This window comes from Pelecanus crispus, chromosome 4 (genome assembly GCF_030463565.1).
Source record: "Pelecanus crispus isolate bPelCri1 chromosome 4, bPelCri1.pri, whole genome shotgun sequence".
Lineage (NCBI taxonomy): Eukaryota > Metazoa > Chordata > Aves > Pelecaniformes > Pelecanidae > Pelecanus > Pelecanus crispus.
Window position 1 is genome coordinate 67,358,003 of NC_134646.1, and position 26,710 is coordinate 67,384,712.

The window sequence follows — 26,710 nt, forward strand, 5'->3', positions numbered from 1 at the left end:
CATTTGGTGGCTCACCTTAACATTTTCCCCTTGGTTTTCTGGGTCTTGCTCTTTCCGTTCAGTTGTAGCTTCACTGCTGTTCTGGCTGTGCTCTGGCTCTTGCATGAACTGGTGCAGACTGGGACACTGCATCTTCATTTCCAGATTTTCCCTTAGTGCTCTGTCCAGGGCTCACCAAAATGAATAGGTGTTTTTTCCAGTACCTTTAGTGGACTTCATAGTAAAAGGTGATTTGTCACACACTCGGAAGTGTTTCTCCTAATACGCCTACAGAACTGGGAGTGTGGAGAGATTGACAGAGCCTGGTATATTCTACAGCAAAGAGAAGTTCTGGGAGGGAAAAGACACCTTTATTTTCGGATTTTTGTCTCTGCTCCTGTTGTTCTTAGAGAGCTTCGTCAAATCACTTTTCTCTGCTTCAGGTGCCCTATCTACAAAGTGTGGGTGATAGGTCTATTTTGTAAAGCATGAGATTTAGAGCTATAACACGCTCTGCTGTGCTGATCTGAAACAGTGAAGGCAATGGAATGATTTTGCTTGGCTTCAGATGGGGCTATATTTAAGTCAATTGTTGCAGTTAGTTTTAAAATATCTGGCTTCCATCTGCTTAGAGATGAACGCTACCTTCCAGCAATCGTAACTTACACTGGCTGTTCTCTTTTAGATCTAACACAAATTAGAGATTCAAGTAGACCTCTGTCATGGGTGTATCTTGCTACTTCTCAATTACTGTACCTTACTGGTATAAATAAACATGAATCCTGCTGAGGAGGTAGAAAATTTGATTTAGTTTAAAACAAACAACTATTTGGCAAGTAGCTAATCAAGAGAAAAGGAAAAAGGAAAGAAAATAAACTTAGAAAGCTCCAGATATGCTGCATCGTAATTTCCTATGCTAAAAATTTTAGACTTTTCAAAACCAGGGTTGAATTTATTTTCTTTCTAAAGTGAGCATTGTCATGATAATTAGCTTCATTAATGAAATTATTTATTAATAAACATAAATAAATCAGAACTAAAAATAAATATCAATAAACAGAATATGGCAAAAACTTAAAATCCAGCCACCTGTGTAAGAGCTGCAGGAAATGTAGATGAAATCCTATTAACTCCTTTATCCAAAGTCTATCGGCATTTTTACTTTAAAAATCTGTATTGAATCATGCCATTTTATTCCCTGTGCAAATAAGTAGGAGTTAGGGGACAGCAGAGAAAGGGAAGCCCTGATCCCATGAAGTCAGTGATAAAATTTTTATTATTTCTAGTATTCTCTGCTCCTTTTCTTACTCCTTTTGACTTATGTGTCTCTTCTGTGTTGGTCTTTTCTTTCTTGAGGGACTCAACTCATTTATTGTTCAGCCACAAGAATCTCCTCTCTCTTTCCTTGCACTCTTTCTACAGTCCCGTAAATTTAGATTTCTTTGCTCTCTGCATTGGGGAATTTTTAATTTTCTTTATAGCCCATTCTCGTGCTGCCGGAACTGATTCATGGCCACATACCTCCAGATACTGGTACAAGAGTGGCCCAAAGACTGGGCAGTACTAATGCCTCGGGTGTTACACAGGGCAGGTGGCTTTTCTCCATGAGAAGCACTGTGCTATGATGTCAGGAGTTAGTTGCAGAAAGGATGCACAGTGGAAAGGGAACAGAAGTTATGACTGAGCTAAAAGCCATCAGGTATTACTGGTTCAATATCTAGAATTAGTCGCCATGTGACAAGAAGAGTGGGAAAGGTAAGAAAAAGAAATGAGAAAAAATTTCACATATTTTAATCTGTCAAAACGATATGTGCCACAATGGCCTCTGATTGTGCAGGCAGCTTGTATTTTGGCAGACGTGAAGGCATATTGGCAGAAGGCTGAGGAGGCTTGTTTTAGAAGCCTGTGCTCATGCTGTGTGGCAGAGGCGTATTTAAATGGCTGCCCCTTCAGTCTCTCACACAACACCTTTGCTGCAGTAGCTTCAGATCAGCTAGAACCCTGGGCTAGCATTTCCCTGTATGGATTCCTGAATTCCTGTCTAGGCTTACAGCTATATACAGGTGGCTTGACTTCAAAAGAAGGTACCGTGATATTCTTCTCCTCTTCCTTTTCTTCTTTCTCCTTCTCCAGTTACTGGAGATTCGGTGCCTTTTTTGTGGATTTGGGTCTTAATTTTGAACAGTCACGCTTGAAAAATACGGGCTGAGCCCACAAGATATTTTCCAGTTAGAAAGTAAGAAAAATACTTTGTCATTCATTCATTCATTCATTTAGTTATACTTTTGTTTGCGATGCCTTTGCTAACTGAGCAAATGTTAGCATAGTTTAGTTTGATCTTGACTTGATTTATTCCACTGGGTGCCCATTTTGTTTTAGAATGGGTCCTCATTGAACATAGGGATGGTCTGCCATCAAGGCTTACTTAACTTTATAATGCTAACCAGATCATAGTGGAGACACATTCATCATGAAACTTGAGGAGCAACTGCAGGACAGGACAGTCTGCTTAGGGCTTTGTAGAAGCAGGGATCCAACCCCCAACCAAGGCAGATCACAGTGATTTGCCAAGAAGACTGAGGACCCCTTTTTTCTTCTGATAGACCTCAGGAGATTTCTGAGTTATGCGGCCTTTTACTCCAGCAGCTCATTAGACCATGCAGCAAATACTTTCCGAGGCATGGCATCAGACATACAGTTAGCACATTTCAATTCTGGAATGGTTCCAGAATTTGGAAAAAATTCCAGTTTATGGTTCCCCATTGACGTGGTGCACCAGGGCTGGGAGGTTAAACTGTCTGATGAGCAGCCTGACGTTCTGGATCTCTGCTGCTCTGGCCACAATACTGACTTACAGTCACATCCTCCCTGCAGCTCATTTACTTCATGTGCTGGCTGCTGCCAGGAGGTATAACAAAATCAGCTTTTATACCTGACTAGAAAATTACTATTAACAGTAGTAATTTTCATTTCTAAGTGCTGACAGCCTCCATGAGACAAGTATCAAGAGTCCCTGTCCCAGAGAGCTTACAGACGTAGGAAGATAAATGCACTGTGAGTCCACTGCAGCAGAAAGAAACACGTGGTTTCAAGGAAAACAAATTTCTCTACAACAGGAAGGCAGGAGAAAGGTGGTTTCATAAATGAGTGCTTGACTTCTCTAAAGTCTAAACCCAGAGTCAGCACATAATGGAGTGCATTTCCACGAATGAAGGATCCAATGTACATTGTATATTTAGTTTGGCTTTTTTTGTTGTTGCTCATCTTGATGGCCTTGTTCCCAGACTCCCCAACTTTGCTGTATGAGTTGCTGAAAACGTGTCAAGCAAATTACCTAAATCTTGAAGTTTACTGGTCCATCATTATTTTTGTAGCAGTCACCATGGAGTGTGGCTGAACTGTTTCGGTCCTCAGTTAGCCACACAGCAGCACTTGGCAATTTTGTGCAATGTTCTTTGGTTTTTTCCAGTTTTCATGATTCTTCCTTTTGCCATTCATACTTGCCCACAGGTCATGCTTATTCTTCTTTAATACAGAATCTAAAGAAAATTTTTCGTAACTATTATTATGTCGGAATCTTAAGCTTTAATGGCTTTTTCCTTCCATAGCATTTCTATTTTTTAAACTCTGTCCAACCATTCCCATTGCACTTTAAAAATGGTATTTGGCCTCCAGCTTTAAGGATAAAAGTCTTCATGGCTTTCTACTGGAAGAGGAGGGAAGTCAGTTGGCATGGAAGGCAACACAGGTGTGGGACTTGCACCCAGCCAGCTGCCCGTGCTGGAGGAAGCAGCAGAGCCTTTGACAAGCCCATGGCAAACCCCAGCTTTAAAATGCCCCTGGATTTCTTCTCTCAGCTTCACATAAAGCATTACCTGGCTCTTGGAGAGCTAGGTATGCACCACAGATGTGCAGACAAAAAGTGGTAGGGAAAATGGGGACAGCAACACTACGCGGTGTTACCTCTGGAGCGGCTGCCTTCAGTTCCCACAGACCCTGCTTAGCAGCACCACAGGCAGGCAAAGCAAACAAGTGTTGGGTGAAGAAGCCTAGTACAAAAAAGCATGTGAAAACTAATACATCCGATCCTCTGTGCTTTAGTTCCATGTGAAATAAAGGATTAAGAATGAGGAAGGGAAACAAAGTTTTGGAGGAAGCCTTTACAAGACAAAAAGATCCTTAGTATCAGTGAACATTTTGCAGGATGAGCGGTCCCTTTGTTGACCTTTAGATGTGTAAGGTATTTCCTGGTCCTGTTTTCTCAAATTTTGGCATTCTAATGCTTTAGTATTTTCATTTGAGACTTGAAATACTGCTTTTCAGTCTGAGATTTTCTGCCACATCTGCCTATTCAAACGTTTTTACTGCAAGGAAGAAAGAGCAAGGTTATGAAGAAGGAGCTTTAGATAAACCGAAAGAAGACAGACATGCTGGGCCTGAGGGAGTTGGCTGGACTCGTCTTTCTTCCTTTTTTTACCTGGCAAAGCAATGTACTACACTTAAAGCTTATGATGCAAAATGAATCATCTGCACCTTTGGGAGGGCAATACAAACAGTATCTTCTGGAGTTGCCTACAGGTTCCCTCTGCCCACATTAAATTGAAAACAAAAGCTTTTCTCTGCCGTTCTCTAGGTTTCCAAGTCATATATCATCTCCTCTAACAAGTGCAGTAAAAAGCATACTTAATATGCACATATGGACTTATGCGTGTAACTTATTATAAAATAAAGGTCTTTAACATTTAGAGGTATGTTGTAATCTTGTTAGGCTTGTATAGCTCTTATTATTAATGGGAATAAAAGGCAGGTGTCTCTGTGAATACAAATACATTCTTCATAGTTGCTTTAAATAAACCAAAGTTAACCAAGACAAAGACAATGCTGTATGAATCCTGTGTTCTCCAGTATCTTATACCATCATGGCACTCTGCTTTAAAAAAATGCTTGAACACATCTCATGTGTGCACACTGGAGGACATATGGTGCATTTCAGCTTTAAATTTGAATTTCCTTAATTTTGCAGGTTTAACTTACTCCCTTAATGATAGTTTAACAGGCTTTTTTTTTTAATTGTTCAGTTTTGTTTTATTACAGTTGTCTTAAAGGGATACTAGAGATATAAAGGTTATTAGAGGGATAGAAGAAGGAAAAATTGCACAGGCACGCACACAGACTTACGGAAGAGCATGCAATAGTTATTTCCATCACACTGTAATATAACAATCTCCATGTCAGTGAGTGAAACATTATGTTTTTTCAGTTGAGATGTATTATCTTAGCTAAAGTATATTAGACAGTCTGCTATGTTATGTTCTGCTCCATCTGGTCAGTCATTTAGGTTCAATAGCAAGTATCAATGGAATTGTTTCTTATCAAGTGTTTCAGTGCGGTTAAATCCTAGATTTGGTAAAACAGTCTGAAAAAGTAATTACTGTGCATATGCAGATTTTCCTGTTTTTGAAGTTTATGGCACCCAACCATACTGAAAGTAAGCAGAATTAGAATGAGGAAAATGGAAGAAATGCAGATTTCTGTTGCTTGCACTCTACAGTCCCTAGCTTGCTGAAGTCCTACCCAGACTCTGTCAGTAAGGTCAGGGACATAGTAGAGACAGATAAAAGGCAGCAGCTGCCTCTGAAGTACCCCTTGTCCCTAAATTTATGGCCACCCATGAGCACACTTGTCCTTCTTTTAGCTGTGCTAGCTTCTCCAGACTGCACAGCTATGGTAGAGAGAACAAGGGCAGCTTTTCGACCATGCACTTTGGAAGGCATAACACATAAAAATTAAAGTGTCTGTCCCAGCAGGCTTATAGAGGACTACCAAGTCAGTCACGTTGGTTCCTTATATAATCAAAAGAGGCAGTAGGTTCAAGCATCTAAATGAGGTACGTACCTGATCCCATTGATTAAGGAGAGCATATACATACTTTGGTAGAGCAACCAGGGTCTCTGCTGGGCTGGCCAGGGAGCTATAAAGGACCCAGGTAGTTCCAGTGGTCACTTCTTGTGCCATGCCTTCATGGGTAGGGCTTTTGGGTAGGAGTGTTTGATTCTTGGATCTGTGTTTTCTGGAGCTTTAAACTCACTTTCATTTCTCAGGAGCTTAGATTAACTGGATCTGAGCCCCTGAGATTTGTGAGGCCAGGAAAAGAGTCAGCAAAAATAGTTGACTGAGTGTGCTAGTGAGAAGGAGTTTCTGTTGGGAGGCAGATATGTTAGTTTCAGCTTTCTGCTGCAGGAATTATTTGTTTATTTTGCATTAAACAGTTCCTGGGAGCAGAGTGGTCTCCTCAGAACAGGGAGCCAAGATTTTGGCCCCCATAACTAAGAGTTCTGATGGTCCCTTTATCTCAAACGAGTTCTCAAATGAGTAAAGAAGAGGCATCAGGATCGTTGCTGTTTCTACATGTGTTTTGGTCTGATGTTAATCCTATTGCCTGTGGTCCAAGAATGACTAGTGCCTTATGCCTCTGTGGGGACTCATGGAAAATATAAATTTCGTGCTGTATCTGAATTGTAACACTATAAGCTACGTGTCTGTTCAGGCTAGGATGTTTCTGAGCAGGAATGCAAGTCTGTATTTAGGTCCCTAGAGCATTTTGCATTGCACAGTTGAGGTGCCGTTAGCCTTTAGGCACCGCCAGGTTACAATAGTTGTGAATTCTCAGCAGTCAGTATAGCTCCTTTGGTATTCGGTACCTAAATTCTGCGCAAGTCCAAGGTGCCAAAGCTGATGGTTTAAACTGACATTGCTCCACTGACTGACGAGTTTACACCAGCTGAGAATGTGGTGGTGGTGGTGGTTCGATTTACGGGACAATTGTGCTGGTGTGTAAAGGATGAGCAGTAGGGCTGGTAGTGCCAGGGTTCTTCAGGCCAGAGGCAATCTCAGACAGGAAGGCTGAGCACCCAAGCCATGTGTAGCTGGTGCCTCTTTGCCCTCATTACCTTAAAGTCAGTGTTTTGAAGATCTCTTTTTTTGCCTTCTGCTTTGCTTGCAGCTCACTAAATGGCTATACCCTCCGTAAAGTGTTCATCCAAAAATTCATAAAGTGACTTTCACAGGGTTTCCTGGTCTTTCTGTCATTCTGCTGAGCATTTCCACTCAGGAAGGAAGGATGTGACCATGACTTAATTGTTTTAAAAGTATCCTTGATGCTTTGCTCCAAGTGTCAAAGGAACATGCAAATGACACCCTAGCCTGTAAAAATCAGGGACTGCAGTCAGGTTTGGTTTTTTTTTCCCAAAGAAAGCAAATGGTAATGGTGACCACAGGATATATTTCATTGTCCTGCCTTCCCCCCAGAAATATTTATTTTCATAAAAGTAATCTTCTGGACCCCTAACAGTTTTCCCTCTATTTTAAGGTATGGATTATAGTGGAACAGCTGATTGCAGGATGAATCGGCTGTTGAGTCATCTGAGTTTATAGTGTTATGTTTGTAATACATTTTGTGATGTCTGTGGTACATTTATGCAATTATTGTGTTACTTTATGCTACTCCACAACTAAGATGGGTTTTGCCCAGTATTGCATAGATGGCAAGAGAAAGGGAGCTCCTGGTTTGGAAGAGTTTATGGTCTTGGAGGGGGAGTGGTAGAAAGGGTGGAAGGGAGGAAGGTGCAGTTGGATACAACGGGAGCTGTCTGTCAGTGTGTATCAGAACAGCGACAGCAAGGAGTGAAACCTTCCAGGAGCACACCACCTGATGAATGTAGTGTCATTTAAATACCTGAGATGCTTTCCAGGAGAGAACTATTTCACATACTAGCAAGATGCCCTAGGTCTTCCACAGGAGACTATTACTATAATTATGCACATCCATGTGTGTGTATTTGCATGCATATATGTATAGGTTCATCTCTGTTACACATCTGTTAAAAATATACCTTCCCTGTTGCTGTTGCTCAACAGGAGGAACGTCGTGTGATTTATCTGGGTAAAATCAGACCTGACACAACCCGAACAGAACTGAGGGACCGGTTTGAAGTTTTTGGTGAAATTGAGGAGTGCACAGTAAATTTGCGGGATGATGGGTAAGAACTTGTGAGATTACTTCTTGTTTGGGAGCTGCCATATGTAAAAAATTATGGCAGTAAGATTACTGGTATGGCAGTTACCAATGTAAGTGCTGTGACAGATGACATGCTGAGTTCAAAACCTTATTTATTTTCTTTCATCCTTATTTATTAATCTTGCTAGTTGAGATTTCCTGTCCCAGAAATAAGTATTTAGCTGCGTGACAGGACAATCATGCTGATGAATGGATACAGTACTTCTGGCATTTCCACTGCTGGGTCTCCTGCAAGTTCTCGCTTTCAGGAAGGGGTTACACTAATGTGCGTTAACTCTTTTCAGCTTTTGTTCACAACTGTATTTTTCAATTGCAGAGACAGCTATGGTTTCATCACCTACCGCTATACTTGTGACGCCTTTGCTGCTCTTGAAAATGGATACACTTTACGCAGGTCAAATGAACCTGACTTTGAGCTGTACTTCTGTGGACGCAAGCAATTTTGCAAGTCTAACTATGCAGACCTAGGTAGGTGTTTTGCTCTGTGTGAATTAAAGTACATACCTGGAACCTTGTAACTCAGGAAAATGCAGGGTTTGTTTCTTTTTGGTTTGCTGCTTCTATTATTTAAATTATTGGGGGGGTCATTGAAGGAAGTGATTTTCACTTGCTGCAAGATGTTTAAAAGTCTACTAGTCTGAGCTCTAATCTGAGCTGTCTTCTTCCAGATATTTCAGAATGTGAAAATTCTTTTAAAGCCCATTTCCATAATTATTAAAAATAAGTGCCCGATATTCAATAATACATTCCCATATTGTGAAATGGTAGCACCACAGAAACCTCCTGCGTGCTTTACTATTCATTGCTATGCTATGACTGTTTGGTTCTAATACCTGATTTATTTATATGTGCGGTAAACAGAGAACAAAGTAGATGCCTCACCCCAAAAAATTCATTATGATTCTTACTTTGCCATGAGTTGTGCTGTATATGTGCCAGAGACACTCCTTAAACACAATTCATAGTTTCTCAGGTTTGAAAGCTAGAAGGGCTTGTGACCAAATCGGACCCTTATTATAGCAAAGGCCATGGATCTCAAGTGGTGGTTCTCAAATCATGCCTAAGCATCTATGTATGAAAGTGTCTCCTTGCAGGGACTCGCAGTCATGATGTAAGAGCCTGTGGAGCTTAGCAAATCTCTTGGTGTTTGCTGTCCTGCTGATGTGGGGCAGTATGCATACCAGTCTCCAGACCCCAGTATGCTGTGATAACTCCAGCCCCGAGTGTGCATACTGGCTGCGATAACACATCTGGGTCTGTCCTGGTGCTGTCTGGGCAAAAATGTGTGGTTCTGTCCTATGCTCTGAGTCAGGGTGTGATGCTTCCCCTTGCAAGGATGTCTGGAGATGTTCCAAGTCTTACAGCAGGAATACTGATGTTAAGTATATGCATAAAGAGACCATGCAGACTACCAAAACATCCTCTGTAATATTATAATATATTATAAACTCACCTCTTATTTAATTACCTTTTAAAATGTAAAGTATTCATTAAATGTTAAACCTTTCCTAATACCTGTATTAAAAAACATTTTGCTATTGAATCTATATTAATCAGATATTGTGGGGTTTTATGAATAAATGACCACAGTCATTAAAATCTCTCATAACCCTGTAACACAGTGCTAATGAAATCTTCTATGTGCCGCCTTTGGCTTTGTACAATGCAGAAAGTGAATACAGATACATTTTTTATAACCCATTGATGTCTTTTCAGAATAAATGATAAAGATGATATGCATTGTTCACAATGAATATGCCATAATTCAATTCAGTGGCTAAACAGATAATGTAAAGCTAAGAAAAGGCAATTGACTGCTGAAGAGATATAGGGTTGATGGTGAAAATACAAAAGGTAGCAAGGCATTTGTCGAAACGTAGGCTGATAAAAACAGTAAAACCAGATTGAAGTCTTGACTTGATTTGACTTATCTTCAGCAGTGGAAGCCAGGGTCATCTCTGTATCTCAGAAAATCTGGGGTTTAAAATAAGTTGTCTGAAGGGAACCCTCTTGAACATTATTCATCACTGGGAGTATTCCCTGGCAGGTCTCTCCGTGCCGAGTGGGATTCCCAGAGTATCTGTGAGCAGAGTATTTTCACTTTGTCCTGCTGACAGCTTGAGCTTCTGTATTTCAGACTGCATTCCCTGTATTTTGCAGAGTATCTGATAGAGCTACATAAGGAAATGGCAGGATGAACTTTAAAATTCATGAGCTAGTACAAGGACAGAGAGAATTAATCAGCCTTGGGTTGAGTACAGAAGAAAGAAAACACTTGAAAATAGTAGTCAGAAGTTTAACACCTCTCCTCTGTGAGAAGATATTGTCTTAACAGAACTTGTAATGAACATTTAATGCACAGTGCGTCTTACAGTGGTAGATGGGGAGTTCTGATTAATTCAACACAAGAAATGGCAGGAAAAGGGCACTCTCATAAAGGAGCTGTGACACAGGAACTGGGGAGAGCCAGTGTTAAGCAGGGACGACTCCAAAAGGAAATTCACTGCTTGCAGCCACATCAATAATTACCGTACTGGAGCTGTATGGCCACAAATGTACAATCCCTCCTCTGCACTAGGAACAGACTGACGCCTGTGTCTGAGCAACCAGCAAAGCTGGAGCAGGTATCGCAGGTCACAGGAGCTGGAACATTATTGCTGCTGTGACTTACCACATACGCTGCAAAAAGCTGAGGAGCCCACCTGAGATTGCTTGTGCGGTGGTGCAGAGGCCCTGCCCTGAATTACTCACGCTCTAAACAAGCAAACCTAAAAAATATCAGAGCGGAAGCAAACCCAGAGATTCGGGCAGGTGTAGTGACTTGTACAAGACCCTGAGGCAGGGCAGGCAGAAGCAGCAGTGTCCCCTGCGCACTGCCCGCAGGCTGCCCTGGCTTTCTGCGGAACCATTCCCCTATTGCCTCTCTCAGCAGAAGTAAGTCTTGGATATTGCATATTGCAGAGCAACAGTTGCAAAACGATGGTGGAGTTTTGGGTAAAGCATCTGTCAAGATTATCTGGACTACTTTGAGACCTATACATAGCAGTGTGTCGGTGCTCAAGTCCTTGGAGAAACTGTTTGGAGTTTACCTGCTCTGTATGTACACGCAATTTATGGTTCTCCCCAATGCTGATGATGTGTACTGCTTTTGTTAAGTCCTGCTTCTTACCAGAAAGCTCTGTCCCTACCTAAAGCTTCTCTGATGACTGTTTCTGGGCTTTTATCATCCCATAAAGTTGTGGTTGTAAGTGGATTGCTTCTGCAGTGCCTTGTTTGTACCATTGTACAGAAAAAATAATAGAATTACTCGATAGTGGTTCTTGCCTCTTACCTAAACTTGGATCCTTTGCGTTTCAGATTCAAACTCAGATGATTTTGATCCTGCTTCCACTAAAAGCAAGTATGACTCCATGGATTTTGATAGTTTACTCAAAGAGGCACAGCGGAGCCTGCGTAGGTAACATGCATCACACCTGAGGAAAACGGAGGGATGGCGAATACCTCACGGACGTCACGTCCTTCAATAATGGACAATTAAAAAGTCATACTTAGGAATTTCTCCTACTTTACACTCTCTGTTCAGAACCATGGTTTACATGAACACAGCTGCTTGACGAGTGGAGAGGCAGGATGGCTGTCCAGTAAGCACACGTGTGTCCATGGGTGTCAGCTTTGCTTTCGTGGGTGATCGGTGGCAGGGGAGCCGGGCGTTCCTTGCAAGTTCGATGCAAACCACGAGATGTGGCAGCAGTTCCACAGAGATACACGTACAACGATGAACTGCAAAATCTGTACATACTGCATTTTAACAAAAAAAGAACAAAAACAACAAAAAAAAAAAAATTTGAGAACTATGGCTGCTGATGTCTGGGAATCAGACACTGCATTATCTTTTTTTTTTAAATGAAGCTTCTTCTCACAACACAGTGATAATATGACAATCCAGAAGAAACCACAGGTCCCAGAAGCCTACAATCTGTTTTAGCTTTGTTTTAAGATTTTTCTTTCTTCGGGTTTTTTTTTGTGGGGTTTTTTTTCAGTCCTTGCAGAAGAGAAAATGAAAGGCTCAAGCTTCCCTAACATTTTGAAGTTTCATCTTTTAATTCTGACACCCATGTAAATGTCTACAATGTTGATCTTCCACAGCAAAATTTTCAAAGCCTTGTTAATGGTCAAATGTGCAGCTTGTTCAGCGATTTATTCTAATGAGCGGACATGGTGTTACATTATTAATGAGAGTTGGATATAACTATCTGGGTGTGTGCACAGATAGTTTATTTGCTACATTCTCTAAAGTAGTTGAGTACGAATGTTAAATGGAGTATTTTTATTTATGTACATACTGTATGACGATGTTCTTTTTTGTTACAGCTATGCACTGTAAATGCAGCCTTCTTTTCAAAAACTGCTGAATTTTTCTTAATCAAGAATACTCAAATGTAATTATATGAGGTGAAACAATTATTGTACACTAACATATGTAGAAAGCTGAACTTACGCTTATATATATTTGATTGTAAAAAAAAAAAGAGAAAAGCGTGTGGGTGAGGGTGTGTGTGTGTGTATACGTGTGCGCGCGCGTGTCTGAGTGCAAAAATGCTTTACACACATTCATCCCTTCTTTGGTGAGCTTATATAAGAATTTTGTCAAGGATTATCCTAGCCCAAAAGGTATTAACCACTTCTGCAGTATTTTTCCACATTTTTCTCATTGCTTGATTTTCTTTTGCAGTTTTATACACTGAATTTGTTAGGGGAATGAAATTTTCTCATCTAAATTTTTCTAGGAGATATCATAATTTTATGTAAAGTCTCTCAAATGGGTAATCATTAAGAAATGTTTTTATTTTATGTATCAACAGTAGTTTTGGAACTAGAGGTCAAAAATCTTTTTAAAATGCTATTTTGTTTTAATTTTTGTGATTTTAATTTGATAAAAATATGCTGAAGTACTAAGTACAGTATGATTTTTACAGTAATTCTGTGTCTAAACACTGTTCTTGAAGCCAGTAATCTTTTCATTGGCAGAGTTTAATGATGGTATTTATCTACATTTTTTACAGTTATGCATCCTGTATAAATACCGATCCTTCATTCCTTTGTTTACTGAAGAGACATATTTATCAGTTACAATTATCCTATTTATTATAAATTATGAGATGACTAAAATAATAAAAAGGCCAGTGGAAATTTTATACCTAGGATGCATGACGGTTGTCAGTTTGGAGTACGTGCTTAGTTTGGAAATTCAGCTTTTGCAGAAGCAGTGGGTTGGTTTCTTTTTTTTTCTTCTTTTACTATGCACTAGCATGGCCTCAGATGTGCCCATGACATTGTTGCTGATGACATTGCTTCTGCTAAATTAAATAGAAACTTCAGGAAAGAAAAAACCACAAGAGTAAACTACTGCTATTCTGAGCATCAGAATTTCATCTGAACTCGGAGTCTCTAGACTGAATCAGCAAAGTTTGGAATTTGCTTGCGAATGTATAGATTTGGTATTCTATTACTGTTTGGCATTCATGACTCCTCTTAAAGGTATGGCACACCTAACTATTTAATCTCCTTTCCCACTCCCAATCTTAGAAAACCGATTCCACCCCCATGCCAGTGCAGTTGATTTTGATGGCTGCATTCATTTTATCACCAGCATATTGTGTTCTGAGAGATTCCACTGTCTGTCCTGTCGGATGCTTGCTTGATTTTTTGGCTTCTTATTTCTCAGTAGATAGATAGCAATAAAAAAAAAAAGAAAAGAACTTTTCCGGAGGTTCTGTGTTACGACTGTAACATTCTTTAATCTGCATAATTCTTGTTGTTGCTCTGTAGGTTAAAAATGCAGGTATTTTAACTTTGTGTGAATGCCAAACTAAAAGTTTACAATTTTCCTTTCTGGATTTTGAGTATCTTCTGTTGTAAAGAAAAATATTAAAAGCAATAAATTATTTTTAAGAAATCAAGATTTAGTATATCATATTATGTGTTCAAGGACCAGATGCATTACCTATTTTGCCTTTATATTTCTGTGATTAAATTTTAAATACATTCTCTTTTGCCCTAGATTGCTGACATGAATAAATTGGTGTGGGGTTTGGGGTGGGGGGATTATTTATTTTTCACCAAGCAGGCATAATGACATGAGTCAATTTTTTTTTTTTTCACTGGCCTGGCAAACATTCTCATCTTGAAGATGGCTTTCCTCTGTGGATTTACAAATTGCATATGGAATTAATAGAGCTAGGATTGCTGAATAAAGCTATTTGTATCCTTTGTAGACACTGTAGTAGGCAACCCATCAAAATACAAACTCAGTGTTCCTCTTCTTTTTTTCTCCCCCAAGAATGTTTCAAACTAGCACATGTACCGCATTGGCATCGGAGGCAAATTGCAGCATAGCTCTGTGTGTCTTTTAGATGAAGATTGTACCGTTGCTTTCATGCTGTGGTAAGTACCACATCCGCAATACAGGTAACAGAACTGGTACTTAGAAACTGTGGGCTTTCCTAGAGCTGTAACGAAGTAATTCCTACAGAATGTAAAATGATCCAAATCCAAACAGAGGGAGCCTAAAACTGAAGAAAAAATGCCTGTGCTAAACTACTCAGAAAAGCAGTTGGGCTGCCATCACCAAGAGCAGCACTGAGAGGAAAGTTTGTGCCTCTGGGGTATAATACTTGGGTCAGCTGAAAAAAAAAAAAACAAACCACCACACCTTCTCCTCATCCCTTTAGATGTAAGCTTACAGTAGGTAATGATTATGTGTCCTTTTTGATGGCTGTAATGAGAACTTCAATCACTGTAGTAGAAGATCTGATCTATAAATGACCTAGAATAGCCATGTAATATAATGTGATGATTCTAAATTTGTACCTATGTGACAGACATTTTCAATAATGTGAACCACTGACCTGATGGAGCTACTGTAAGATTTGTACAGTAGGTGAACATGTTAAGCTATTGGTTGGACTATGCTGAACAGGGAAAGCGAGATACTAGTTAAGCCCAAGCTGGGCTGTTTCCCACCTGCCAATTCTACATGTACTTTTGTGGTTTAATTCATTGTATGAAAATTCATGTGTTTTTTCTTTTTTTTTTTTTTTTAAATGTGCAGTACACATCAGCCTCACTGAGCAAATAAAGGGAAACGAATGTTTCAAATCCATTTCTGTTTCTCTTTTTTATCACAAGTGACAGGTTTTTTCCCCTCCCAACTGGTCGTGTACTGACTGGGTTCTCTGTTACTCTTTCTAATGGTTGTAATTGATTTCGCATGGTAGTCCAGATCACACTTGCGTTCTGCACTTCGGGCAGGGGACAGAACCACTAGTTATAGTTTATTTAATGGTAGAAAGGTGCTATCTGCCTTTCTGCCCTGAGTCCCCAAGGCTGTTGAATGGACAACATAAACCTTATAGCAAAACTTTTGAAAAATGCTCAGTGGAGTTTTAAGAGTTGCTGGCTCGAGTTAGGAGGGGGTGGGGAACGTAAGGGCTTTTCTGCGTGGCCATCCAAGTTACGCAGGTAGTCGGGACTGACAAGTCCAAAATGGTTGGTATCTTCCATCCTGAGATGATAAATACCTGTACTAGGAGAAAGCACCATCATGAGAGCCCTTCACCAGCCTCTCTGTCTCAGCAGGCAGGCTAGGAGCATCAGGCAGGTGGGTGGCTGGACAGGCACGGGTTTTCTGAATCCTTCCTGGACGGTACAGGGTGCAGCGTGGTGGGCTTCCACACCGGCCTTGCCGCTGGGCAGACAACAGCTGGGTGAGGGGCTGGCAAAGGGCATTCACAGCCTTCTCCTTGACGTGCGTATGAAAAGGAGAAGGAATTGCTTTTATTTGGTTTGCCCGGGGTTCGTTCACAGGTAGCCAGCCTACCACTGTAGGCCTATCCCATAGCAAATCATAGAATGCTTTGGGTTGGAGCGTTGTGTCAGCAGCCTTCTCGGGGGGTTAACAGCACAACACTCAGTCTTCTCATCGTGATGCCTGCTTCAGAAGGTGCCCGAGGCATGGGGCGAGGAGCAGCGCAGGGCAGCCTGCCCAGCTAGCGGGCCGCCTGGTTGTGGTCTTTAGGTAGAGAGGACTACCGAATTCACCTGAAAAAATTGCCTTTCTCAAGACGACTAGCCTCCACCTCATCTGGGTTCCTAACATTGCTGCCTGTTTTACACTCTACACTGATCTTTTTTTCGCTTGCAAAAATGTTTAGCTTTTGCATTTTTACCATTTACTAATCCAAACTGTTGTGCTTGGTGCTCGCAATGGTGGTAGAGCGAAGTTCTTCGCTGCGTGGGATTTGCATTGTTGACTCACTGCTCCTGATCAAATTAATGCTCAAAATGTAGTGGGCCAAGTCCGTCCCTGATGTACTTCATCAGTGTTGCTGCTGTTCCACAAGGCATGAATTTAGCCCAATATTTCTCCAGTTACTAGGCTTTTTAATTTGATTTGTTTATTCATTTTGTATTTTTGCATAGCGCTTTGATGCTTGCAAAAAAAGCACTCTATCAGATTTCTGGGAAAGTATTGCTTTTTGCCTCCCATCCCCTCATTTGATATTATTAAAGTTTATTGCATAAAATCAGGATCTCGTTTCTTAAGAAATCATCCCTTCCATTGCCTGTTCTCCTGGGCTGCCATTTTCTCCCACAGTAAATGCTGCAAGCTGAGCACCTGAAAGCAGATTCAGGCGCCTCAATGAGTGGCCTGATTTTCAGAAACGCTGAGCATCTCACCGCTCCCTTTGACTTCAGTTAGACCTGCCGGCTCTCAGCACTTTTAAAATGAAGCCACATATTTAGAGCCCCAATTCAGCACAGCATTTACATTTGTGCTTAAGTCTGTCCTGACTCAGCAAAGCACTTAAGCGCGAGTGTTTTTAGATCCATTGAAGTCAAGTGCTCGGCTGCTTTGAATAAAAATAGATTCCTGGATTGGGGCCTGAGAATCCAAATACAGACACAAACACCTAATTTTAGGCTCCATTTGGAAAACTTTGGCCTTGCCTACCACCTTTAACCTTTAATGCTTAAAGAAAATGCAAAAACACCCATCAGGTCATAAGGGGAAGAGGGGGAGGTTTAGGGAAGAGAAGTGGAAGCGATGGACAAAATTCTGCCTTGCGGAAAATGTTTTGAAAACTTTAAATCCAACTCTTGCAAGATGCCTTGGTTCATCGGTATTATTTCACATTACACTTCCAGAATCTCATTCAAGATTAACGTGCAGTTATTCTATTGTCCTTCACCATTAATTAATAAACTGCTATATTAAACTTTAACCAATGCCAACTTCCCCTGCTTTTCCGCGAGTCACACTCTCACCATTGATATTCCATGTTCACAAGCAAACTAAACTATAAATCAATTTTCTCTACTTTATCAAACAGCAGAAAGTAATAAAGAAGGTCACAAATAGTACAGTAGTTCCTTGGAGGTTTGTAACATCATAATTTAAAGCTCAGAAAGATTGAATCAAAAGTTGAATTAATCCCTAAGGGAAAAGATTCTATATAGATTCTATTGATAGACATAGGGCAGCCTGTCTTCACTGGGAGCTGGTATATTTGTTAATACTTCGGGACAAAGGAGACTAGTCTTCTCGGCAAAGAAGAAAATGAAATCCTCCACGAGAGGAAGTGAATATATCCTCTGCGCTTCCTGTCGCTATGCTTTCCTTACACCGCTCTGCTGAAAAAAAGACAAAGCCAACTCATCTTTTGCTACACGATGTGCTCTGCTGAATGGCCGGTGTCTGTGCAATGCAATTATGGCAACTGCAGCTGGATGGAATACATATATAAATCGTAAATGTTGCACTTGATCGGTGTTCATTCTTCAACTGATGCTTTTTTAGTCGAACAACCTCAACCCAAAATCTTAGCAGTCTATGAACCCAAAGCAAAAGGAAAGTTTGGGGTTTTTTTCAGTGACAAATTTTGGTGAAATTACAAATATTTATTCTGCAGCTGGAAACATATTCCTCAAAACATGTTTAGCTTTTGAAGTTCCTTTGAATTATTGCAGCTTCCTTTCAACATGCTTCTGAAATCATAGATTTACAAAGGCATTTCTGATTCTCTTTCATAGAAAAAAATCTATAACCTTAATGACGTGACTGGACCTGATGAAATAAGCTCTCCCAAATTCAAATGGAATTAATGGGGGGAAAAAAGACTCCCATATAAAGGAAAACAATTAAAAATAAAATTCACTAATGGCCTTAGTTAGAAAAGTTATACACACAGGTGTGGTAAACGGTGAGATCAGAGATGAAACGTACCTTTTTGGAATGCATGCATGGTGAAGTACAAGGTGATAGAAGGGTTTGCGCTTGCATACTGACTATTTTCTTATGGTATTTGCTAGTACAGAGGAGCTGAGCTGTTCTGTGACAAAGGCAGCTGAATGGAAAACATGTATAATTCCAGCCTCTCCAAAATCAGTGACTAGACTCCAACCCTCGTCAGCCTTTTGCATTAACCCCTGCTTGTGTAAATAGTGGACAGTGATCAAATGTAAATAATCTCATGTGCCTTATTTGCATCATGATAGATTGTCAGCCAGATGTAGTGTAAATGAAAGCCAAAGCGAAGTATGAAGAAAACCATGTCCTAAAGAGCACAATATGTAAATTACTATTAGGACTCTTAATCGAATAAAATATTTGCTACAATTTATTTTTGACAATGTGCATTCCATTCTCTATTAAATTAGTGCTTGATAAAGTCATAAAATTATTACAGCCATAAAGTTACTGCACTATACCTTCAAGGCAAGGCATTCGAGAGATCTTCTCGTTGTCCTCGGGTTATTGACTTTGGCATGATGAAAAACGCACATTGGTGCCTTATACTAATTCTTTCCTACTGCATTTGCAACTTGGGCCTATGCTTATTCATGCAATGTGTTAGCAGTAAATTTATAAAAAAAAAAAAAAAAATCAGCCACACACTTGAAAACTAATGGAGTGCTTTCTTCTTTTAACCATTTATTGGAACAATACCACAGCTAACTAGTTTTCTATTGCATGAATAATGTATTGTCATAGCTAGGCATGCCCTCGGTTATACACTCCTGCCAGCAAGTAGTGGAATGGGGAGTGCTGTAGCTGAATAATGATTAATTACTCGCCCTTCTGAAGGAGCCTGGTTTTGTAAACTGGTCACACAGTGTGTTACGTGGATTGTGTCTGCTACACAAAAGGTTACTTGCAATCACATAATGAGACATAATGATGCACATCACAACAATTCTGTGGTACAAATCTGCACACAATAGAATTTAGATAGAAACCCATTTATTTACGTATCCTGTTTGCCAGAGGGTACAAAACTTCACTGTGTTGCTGCAGTGCTGCCGTTACTCCTTCTGCAATGCTGACATTTTGGGTGAAAACAGTGTGATGGCTTCTTCAGGAACTTCCAGCCGCGGTTCTGCAGAATTGCCCCGTGACAGCCTGCCGGCAGATGCTGGGAGGGACTTGGCTCCCACCGCGTGACAGCTATGTGAGTGGGATGCTTTGCTGACACCTGTCCAAACTCTTGGTGGGAAGCTGGGATGCAGTTCCTCACTGCAAGGTGAGGAGTTCACTTGCAGTATGGGGCGAGCATACCTGCATGTGCTCATACCTGTCTGACCTGGCGTCGTGGTTTAGCCCCAGCCAGCAACTAAGCACCACGCAGCCGCTTGCTCACTCCCCCTGCCCCCATGGGATGGGGGAGAAAATCAGAGGAGTGAGAGTGAGGAACACTCCTGGGTTGAGATAAGAGCAGTTTAATAATTGAAATAAAATAAAGTAAAATAGTAATAATAATAGTAATAATAATAACAGCAACAACAATATAATGATAATAGTAATAATAACAATATACAAAGCAAGTGCTGCACAATGCAATTGCTCACCACCCGCCAGCCGATACCCAGACAGTTCCCGAGCAGCGATCGCTGCTCCCCAGCCAACCCCCCCCAGTTTCTATACTGAGCATGATGTCATATGGTATGGAATAGCCCTTTGGGCAGTTTGGATCAACTATTCTGGCTGTGCACCCTCCCAGTTTCTTGTGTACCTGGCAGAGCATGGGAAGCTGAAAAGTCCTTGACTAGCATGAGCAGTACTCAGCAACAACTAAAAACATCAGCGTGTTATCAACATTCTTCTCATCCTAAATCCAAAACACAGCACTATGCCAGCTACTAGGAAGAAAATTAACTCTATCCCAGCTGAAACCAGGACACCTGGGAAGGGTGAGTAGGGAATCCAAGTTTTGCAATATATTGTACTTCGTTGTGTGGTCAAAGGAAGAAGGGCATTCAGAACTACCATTCTAAAACCTAGAGCCACAGCTTTTCTGAACCCTAGGGGGAAAAAGATCTAGTTGTTTTCAGCTCCTGCTCTCTTGAAAACAAGAAGTGCTTGGCCAGGGCCATCCCAGGGTTGCTGGGGCCACCGCTGGCAGCATTGATGGCAGAGCAGTGATGCCTAGTCCTGCATGGTCCCAGCAGGAGGGATTTGACTGTCCAGGCAGGATCTGTGCGCTACTTTGCAGTTGCTTGTATGCCACTAAGGCCAGTTGGTCACGCTCATCAACCAAGCTGCAGAAGCTTGAGTTGCTAGAGATGTGTCATGGTGCTTGGCAGGCGATGGGCCTTCTCTTGCTCTGGAGAGGATGGGAAGGCTTGGACATGCACCTCTGTCCCACAGCAACACGACAAAGCTGCCTGCAGCAGCCCATGCCGCCTTCTTTCCTTGTGCAGTGACCTGGATTGCCCAGCAGCCCCACAAAAGCACTGTCCTGATCTGGTCAGGTAGGATGCTTTGGGCACAGGAGCCGCATTTGAACAGGTGAGGACATACATGGTTTGAGAACCACATTTTAGACACTCCTACGCTACTGTTGCGTGTCTCAGTGTTCAGGAGCTCCTTGGCATCTTTTAGTCAAACTGCCCATTTTGTCCATTGTTGTCTCAAGAAGGACAAAAAGTTGTGGTATTGTTTATACATCAGCATGACTGTGGTAGAAGATTAGGTACCCTATAAAACTTCTTGTTTTCCTATAAATGAGGTGGATTTTGCTTATGTGGTATGTGTTTCTACTCCATGCAATGAATAAACTGCCTCCTATGACCAGATCATCAGCAGTCTCTAATCCAATTATGTATTTACATGGAGGTAGAGAAGGTTGTTGGGGGTAAGACCAGCAAATGGCACCATGCTCCAACCAGCGTGGCAGATATCTCTCCTGACATTTCCCACAGCCATCAGCTTTGCCCGCTAGCAATGTCACAGCCTCAGCCACGGCTTTGCCCTCCAATACATGACAGTTATGCAAACCATGACGGAGTGCTATGCGCCCTTTCAGTGAGCACAAGGCAACCATGAGACACTTTGTGGGGTGCCAGGGGCCCAGTGGAGCATGCCGGCACCCCGGCGGGAGGGTGGCCATAGCGCTGTGGGGGGGGATGCCATTCGTATAACGGCTGTCGTACACAGAGCCAACAGCTGGCATAATTCTGCAGCTAACAAATATAATTTTTCTTCCACAAATAGTTCCTTGGGTGGTAGATCATGCAGGGGCTGATTTACTGCAGCACTCTCTTGTGCGGATTCTCTGATTTGTAATAATTTCTCCGAGGCAGCTCTGCAGCCTTTCCTTCTGCAGCGGCAATAACAGAGAGTGTCGCTGCCTCTCCCCCTGGTTTCATGAAATAAAACGTGGTATGGTAGATCGCAGTATGCCGAAGGCTTCTACCCTGTTACCAAATTTTGCTGAAATGGACCAACATGGTCCCCAGAAGTTACTGGGGAATGGGAGCCAGGAGGAATCAACGCAGGCAGAAGGAGCATGCGGTCAATGGGAGCATGGTGGAAAAAACACGGGCAGGAGGCAGAAGCACCTGAGTCTCATTGCGTCAGGATATGACGGGGAAAAAAAAACCCAGTGGAATCCTCCAGTTTGATGGCTCAATAGTATTGGCATTATTTCCTAGCCACCCAGACATTGTCCGTCTAACTAATAAGGTGTCAGTAGTTTCAGATTTGGACCTTTGCATATTTACAGCTGGGCAACTGTAGTGAGATTTTTGTGGAAACCTTAATGAGAGTGGACATGAAGCATCAAGCATGAAGCCTCATAGCTCTGATGCTGCACGGAGAGGCTTATCAGACATATATCACAATCCCACCAGCTCTTGCTTGTGCTTTTACTAAGCTGTTGACATTGTATGAAAGCTGATATATAATTGAAGAACCTATGTATTCATTTAACAATGGAAAAGGCACAGCAATAATAAGACTGCTCTGTAGTGAGACTCCTAGGCTGCCTCTTCCTAGCAGAAGCAGCTTTGAAGGTAGCTATTTATGCTTTTACTCCGAATCTCATGGCACTGGTCTTGATCTACAATGTTGGGTCTGATGAGATCGGATGAGGTTAAGCTGCCACGAATAGCTGCTGACTGGCAGTTTATTCCCTCGCTTGCTCAACAATGCCAGACTCACTATATGTCTGGGAGGCAAAGAATACAGTTAGGCTAGACAAATGGAATAGGAACCAACAACAAAGTGAATCCTGCACTGTCATATACATTTTTTATTCACATTGCACATAAATCTCATCCAAGCTCATGGGAGAACTTTAGCATCCCCTTAAACTCCCATTTATTCTCCATCCTTCTCATTCTTTGCACTATTAAGAAACAGATTTATTTTCTGAAAACTACTCTTAATCATTGTGCAAATAGCAATGGAACATTTATACTCAAAGTAATAAATAGATGATTCACATCTTAATACAAGACTGGAGATTATTCTGACTTATTTGTGTTTATTGCACCTAACACACAGATGCTATTCTCACTCTCTAATAGAAATGTTAATTATGGGGTTTCATTAATCTTATTTAGATTTAGGGTTGGTTTTTTTCTGTGCCAAAATGTGCCTAGTACAGTTCTACAAGACATGAAATGAAGATGTTCAGCCCTCCAAAATGCTAAAGATAAAGAAAACTAGGTTCAGCTGGACATGGCAATAATCTGAAGATCTGTGCAAAATCCAGAGTAATAGAGAGTGTGGAAATCCATCCCTTATTACGCTGGTTAGTGGTGAATCTCAAAAAGAATCAGTCATAGCTTTCAGTGAGAACATGGTAAAGTGGGGGTATGGTCAGCTCCAATGTCCTTTGCTACAGAACTAGTATTGTCAATTCAAGTACCTTTGAATATGAGAAAGTGGATTGTCAAGTCCCGTTAGAGTGGCTCTTCTTGGATGAACAGGAAATGTTTTCTCTTTCTGCTGGTGATGTCTGCCTTTATTACTTTATACTGCCAAGGGCAGTATCTGGCCCTTGGAACTATTTATTTCTTGTGTGCAGAGAGAAACATTACGCAGTATGTTCGTTGCTCCATTTTGCTCACACAAGTTCAGGTGATGCCAAGGAAACTATTCCTTTGGTCAAACTGAAAGTCAGACAGATCTTTGGTTCCTTTACCAGGACTGTAAGACTTGTTTAACATTTAACCGTTTAAGGTATGTTTAATCTTCAGTAACCTTCTGGCGTGCCTGTTCTTCAGCCAACATATGCACACACCTGCATATATACCAGATAAGCACGTTCGTATATGCATATATACATATCAATACCCTGATATATAAAATATATATGTGCGTGTAGACTCCTCATCTGGGATTTGTCACTGAGAAACTCATCTGTTACAATAAAACGTAAACTCCAATAATAGTTTTCTGTCCAAAGAAGGCTGCAGGCTATATCTACACCCTTACGTTGCTGAAGAATTACTTCCCGCAGGCCGGCAAGAAGCTTTGATTCCACTTGCACCCTGGCTGACATTATTGCAAAGAGCCATCCTGCCTGGGCCACCATCACGAATGGAGTCAAAGGGAATGCCTGTGGTCATGACAGTTCACCAGAATTCATGGCATTGCTTGTAAACTGGTCAGGAGGTATGCAGTACCTGCTTAACTCGTGGTAATTTGACCACTTCTAATCATTCATCTCAAACCTGTTTCTATATTTTTGCAGTCATAGTAACTGAATTCAGGGCTGCCTTAAAAAGAAAGAATTGTTCCTTAGGCTGTTATTTAGAAACAGATTTGTGCGCTCTATAAGCTGTTGGTAATGGGTAGACTCAGACCCTCTGAGTTTAACCCAATAAGCCCACAAACAGTTAAAAGATGGAAAGCAGCAGTACCTGTTTTTTGCTCACGCTGAACTATCATCTATTGAAATTACTCTGCAGGTACCCTGTCCCCCCAAGACTGTAGCGTCCAAAGTGCTTCCACACCACCTTGGCTCCTTCCTAGGAGTGGAAACCAGCCTGGGGATCCAAAGAGTCCCAGGCTTGGCACCATGCAGGTACAATCAGGACCACTTCAACTTGAAGGAAATTGTCATTTCCTTAAATCTGGGATGGTGTATCGGCCAGTCCAAGATATGTGAACCGGTAATAGATACTTTTAGCTAATAAACTCCTACAAACCCCTTCCTCCATTTATACAGGGCCATATCTGGCAACTGAGCAGGGGCTTGATTTTTTTCCCTGTTTCCATATGTTTGTTCTATCAGTAAATTCATAGCTGGCTGCAGTATTTTAAATGTCATTTTCAATCCCTGGTCATAAACCAGGAAACAGTCTCCTTCAACATATTCAGTTCACTGTGATGACACTGTAAGGATTTGTTTGAGCTCCTATATTTAAGAATTCATTTATTTGTTTGTTTGTTTATTTATTACAGCACACTTTGGTACTTTTCAATAGCATCTCTAAACTGAAATAGTTAATGTGAGATGCAACAACCACAGATGGCTTCTCAGCACAGCCTTCCCAGATCACCTCAAATTGCTACAGCTTTGCAGAAAATTATGGGAGCACCATGCCTTCTGCAGAAGTGCCCAGGACAGACACCAACACTAACAGTTACTCTGAAGTCTGAGTTTTGTGCTATGTTGCATATGGGCTCAGCGTTCAAAAATCCCACTCTATTTTTGAGTGTTACTACCATGGCTCTTCAGAGGTAAGTAGCAAATGTCATTTCTTTTGATTATATCTGACTTTGTGTTTACAACATGTGGCACTATCCTATTTATTTAATAAGATCTATCTACTCCCATTTAAGAAATCTTTCTATTCAGATCTGTAAAGGGAAATAATTGCTCAGTTCTACTGAATGTCCATTATTAAGGGAAAAAGTATTTAAAGATTTGAAGATATCCCTGCTGCACCCTTCAATGGCTTTACAATCTTTTTCTTGTGTTTTTATCACTTCAGCATTGCACTAGCTTTCCTTTAGCTTTTGATGAAATCACCTCCTTGATGAAATCACTGGAAAAAACCAGGCTCTGGGAAAGTGCTTTATCTGAGATCCCAAAGACAAGTTTGTTCCAAAGATGTTCATGCTTTACAGTCTTCATATTTAGACCTCTCTGGTGTAACTACAAAGTCTTTGCGAATGCTCATATTGTTTTGCCAGGCTTTGGGTTACTTTGCTAAAGAGATGTTCCTTTGTGAATTAAGTGCTCTTTGAGGATAAAATGTTCATCAGAAGTCTTCAGAGTTATGATATCATCATTTTAATCATATTACTTTGAAAAGACATGATTTATGTAACTTTTTTTTTTACCTGTTTTCCTAGGGCGTATATAACAAAGGGCTTTTCCTGCCTCGTTGTTGGGCTTTGTAGTAATCATGTAATGGGGCAGAGCAGAGCCTCCAGCCAGCCCATTCGGCTGGATATCTGAAATTAAAAACCTCATGTGGATTAATTTTTGGCATCCTTTTGCAGTCATGCATTGTTTTACTTTCCCTCTCTTTGTACTTCTTATTATGCGGTGCTCCCTTCTGACAATATGTAGATAAAATGCAGATATACAAATGGAGGCAATTAACACAGTAATTAAAAATAAAACTACTGGTGCCTAGTGGTATATGCTAGTGGTGTATGTATATGTGCATATGTATATACAAAGACATGCATATGTGTGTGTGTGTATATATATCTGTACACTGAAAATATTCCCAGCTTGAATAAGGAGAACAAATTCTGCAAGGAGCTGCATAATATCTTTCACAGGAACAACCCCAGCTGACCCTCAAGGATGGTCTGATAGATATGGATTGCTACTGGCATTATGCTATTGGAGAAACAGGGCTACTTTGCCAAAAAATGAATCCATTTAGTCATAAACACTACAGCTAAGTTGATTCAGGGTTTATCTAAAAAAGCCCAGCAGGTTTGGTGTAAAATGAAAGGCAGAATGTTAATTTAGATGGCAATTGTTTTTCAATAATGCTAATTTGCACTAAACATCCTGATTTACATAAGCAAACAAAGGCCAAATATTAGGCCAAGGAGCACAATGGAAACTTGGGGTCAGTTACGGGGAAAACAGGCTGCTGGAAACACAATTCACTAAAACCAGCTTTTTCAGCTTTTGCCAACTTTCAATTCCTAAGCATTTTCCAGTGGAGGTGTGGACACCACTGTCACTAAACTTAACCCAGTACATGTATACTTACTTTCCTTAACAGTCCTTCATAGATCTGTTCAAAATAACCTGAGGGGTTGCTGGACCACAGGCTGAAAAGCCCTGCAGTGCTCCCTCTGCTTGTTTCTCCCTCGCTTTCTCCTTGCTTCTG

At 41.0% G+C, this 26,710-nt stretch overlaps 1 protein-coding gene across 3 annotated transcripts in view; it reads left to right on the plus strand.

Annotated features, from left to right (window-relative positions):
* The window catches only part of PPARGC1A (PPARG coactivator 1 alpha), a 369,346-nt gene extending 357,829 nt beyond the window's left edge, over positions 1-11,517 (plus strand). For all 3 annotated transcript variants that reach the window (XM_075709515.1, XM_075709516.1, XM_075709514.1), the window contains 3 exons: positions 7,897-8,018; positions 8,373-8,524; positions 11,414-11,517. In XM_075709515.1, coding sequence (XP_075565630.1) covers positions 7,897-8,018; positions 8,373-8,524; positions 11,414-11,517 — 378 coding nt within the window. The remainder of the gene's footprint in view (positions 1-7,896; positions 8,019-8,372; positions 8,525-11,413) is intronic.
* The last annotated feature ends 15,193 nt before the right edge of the window (positions 11,518-26,710 follow it).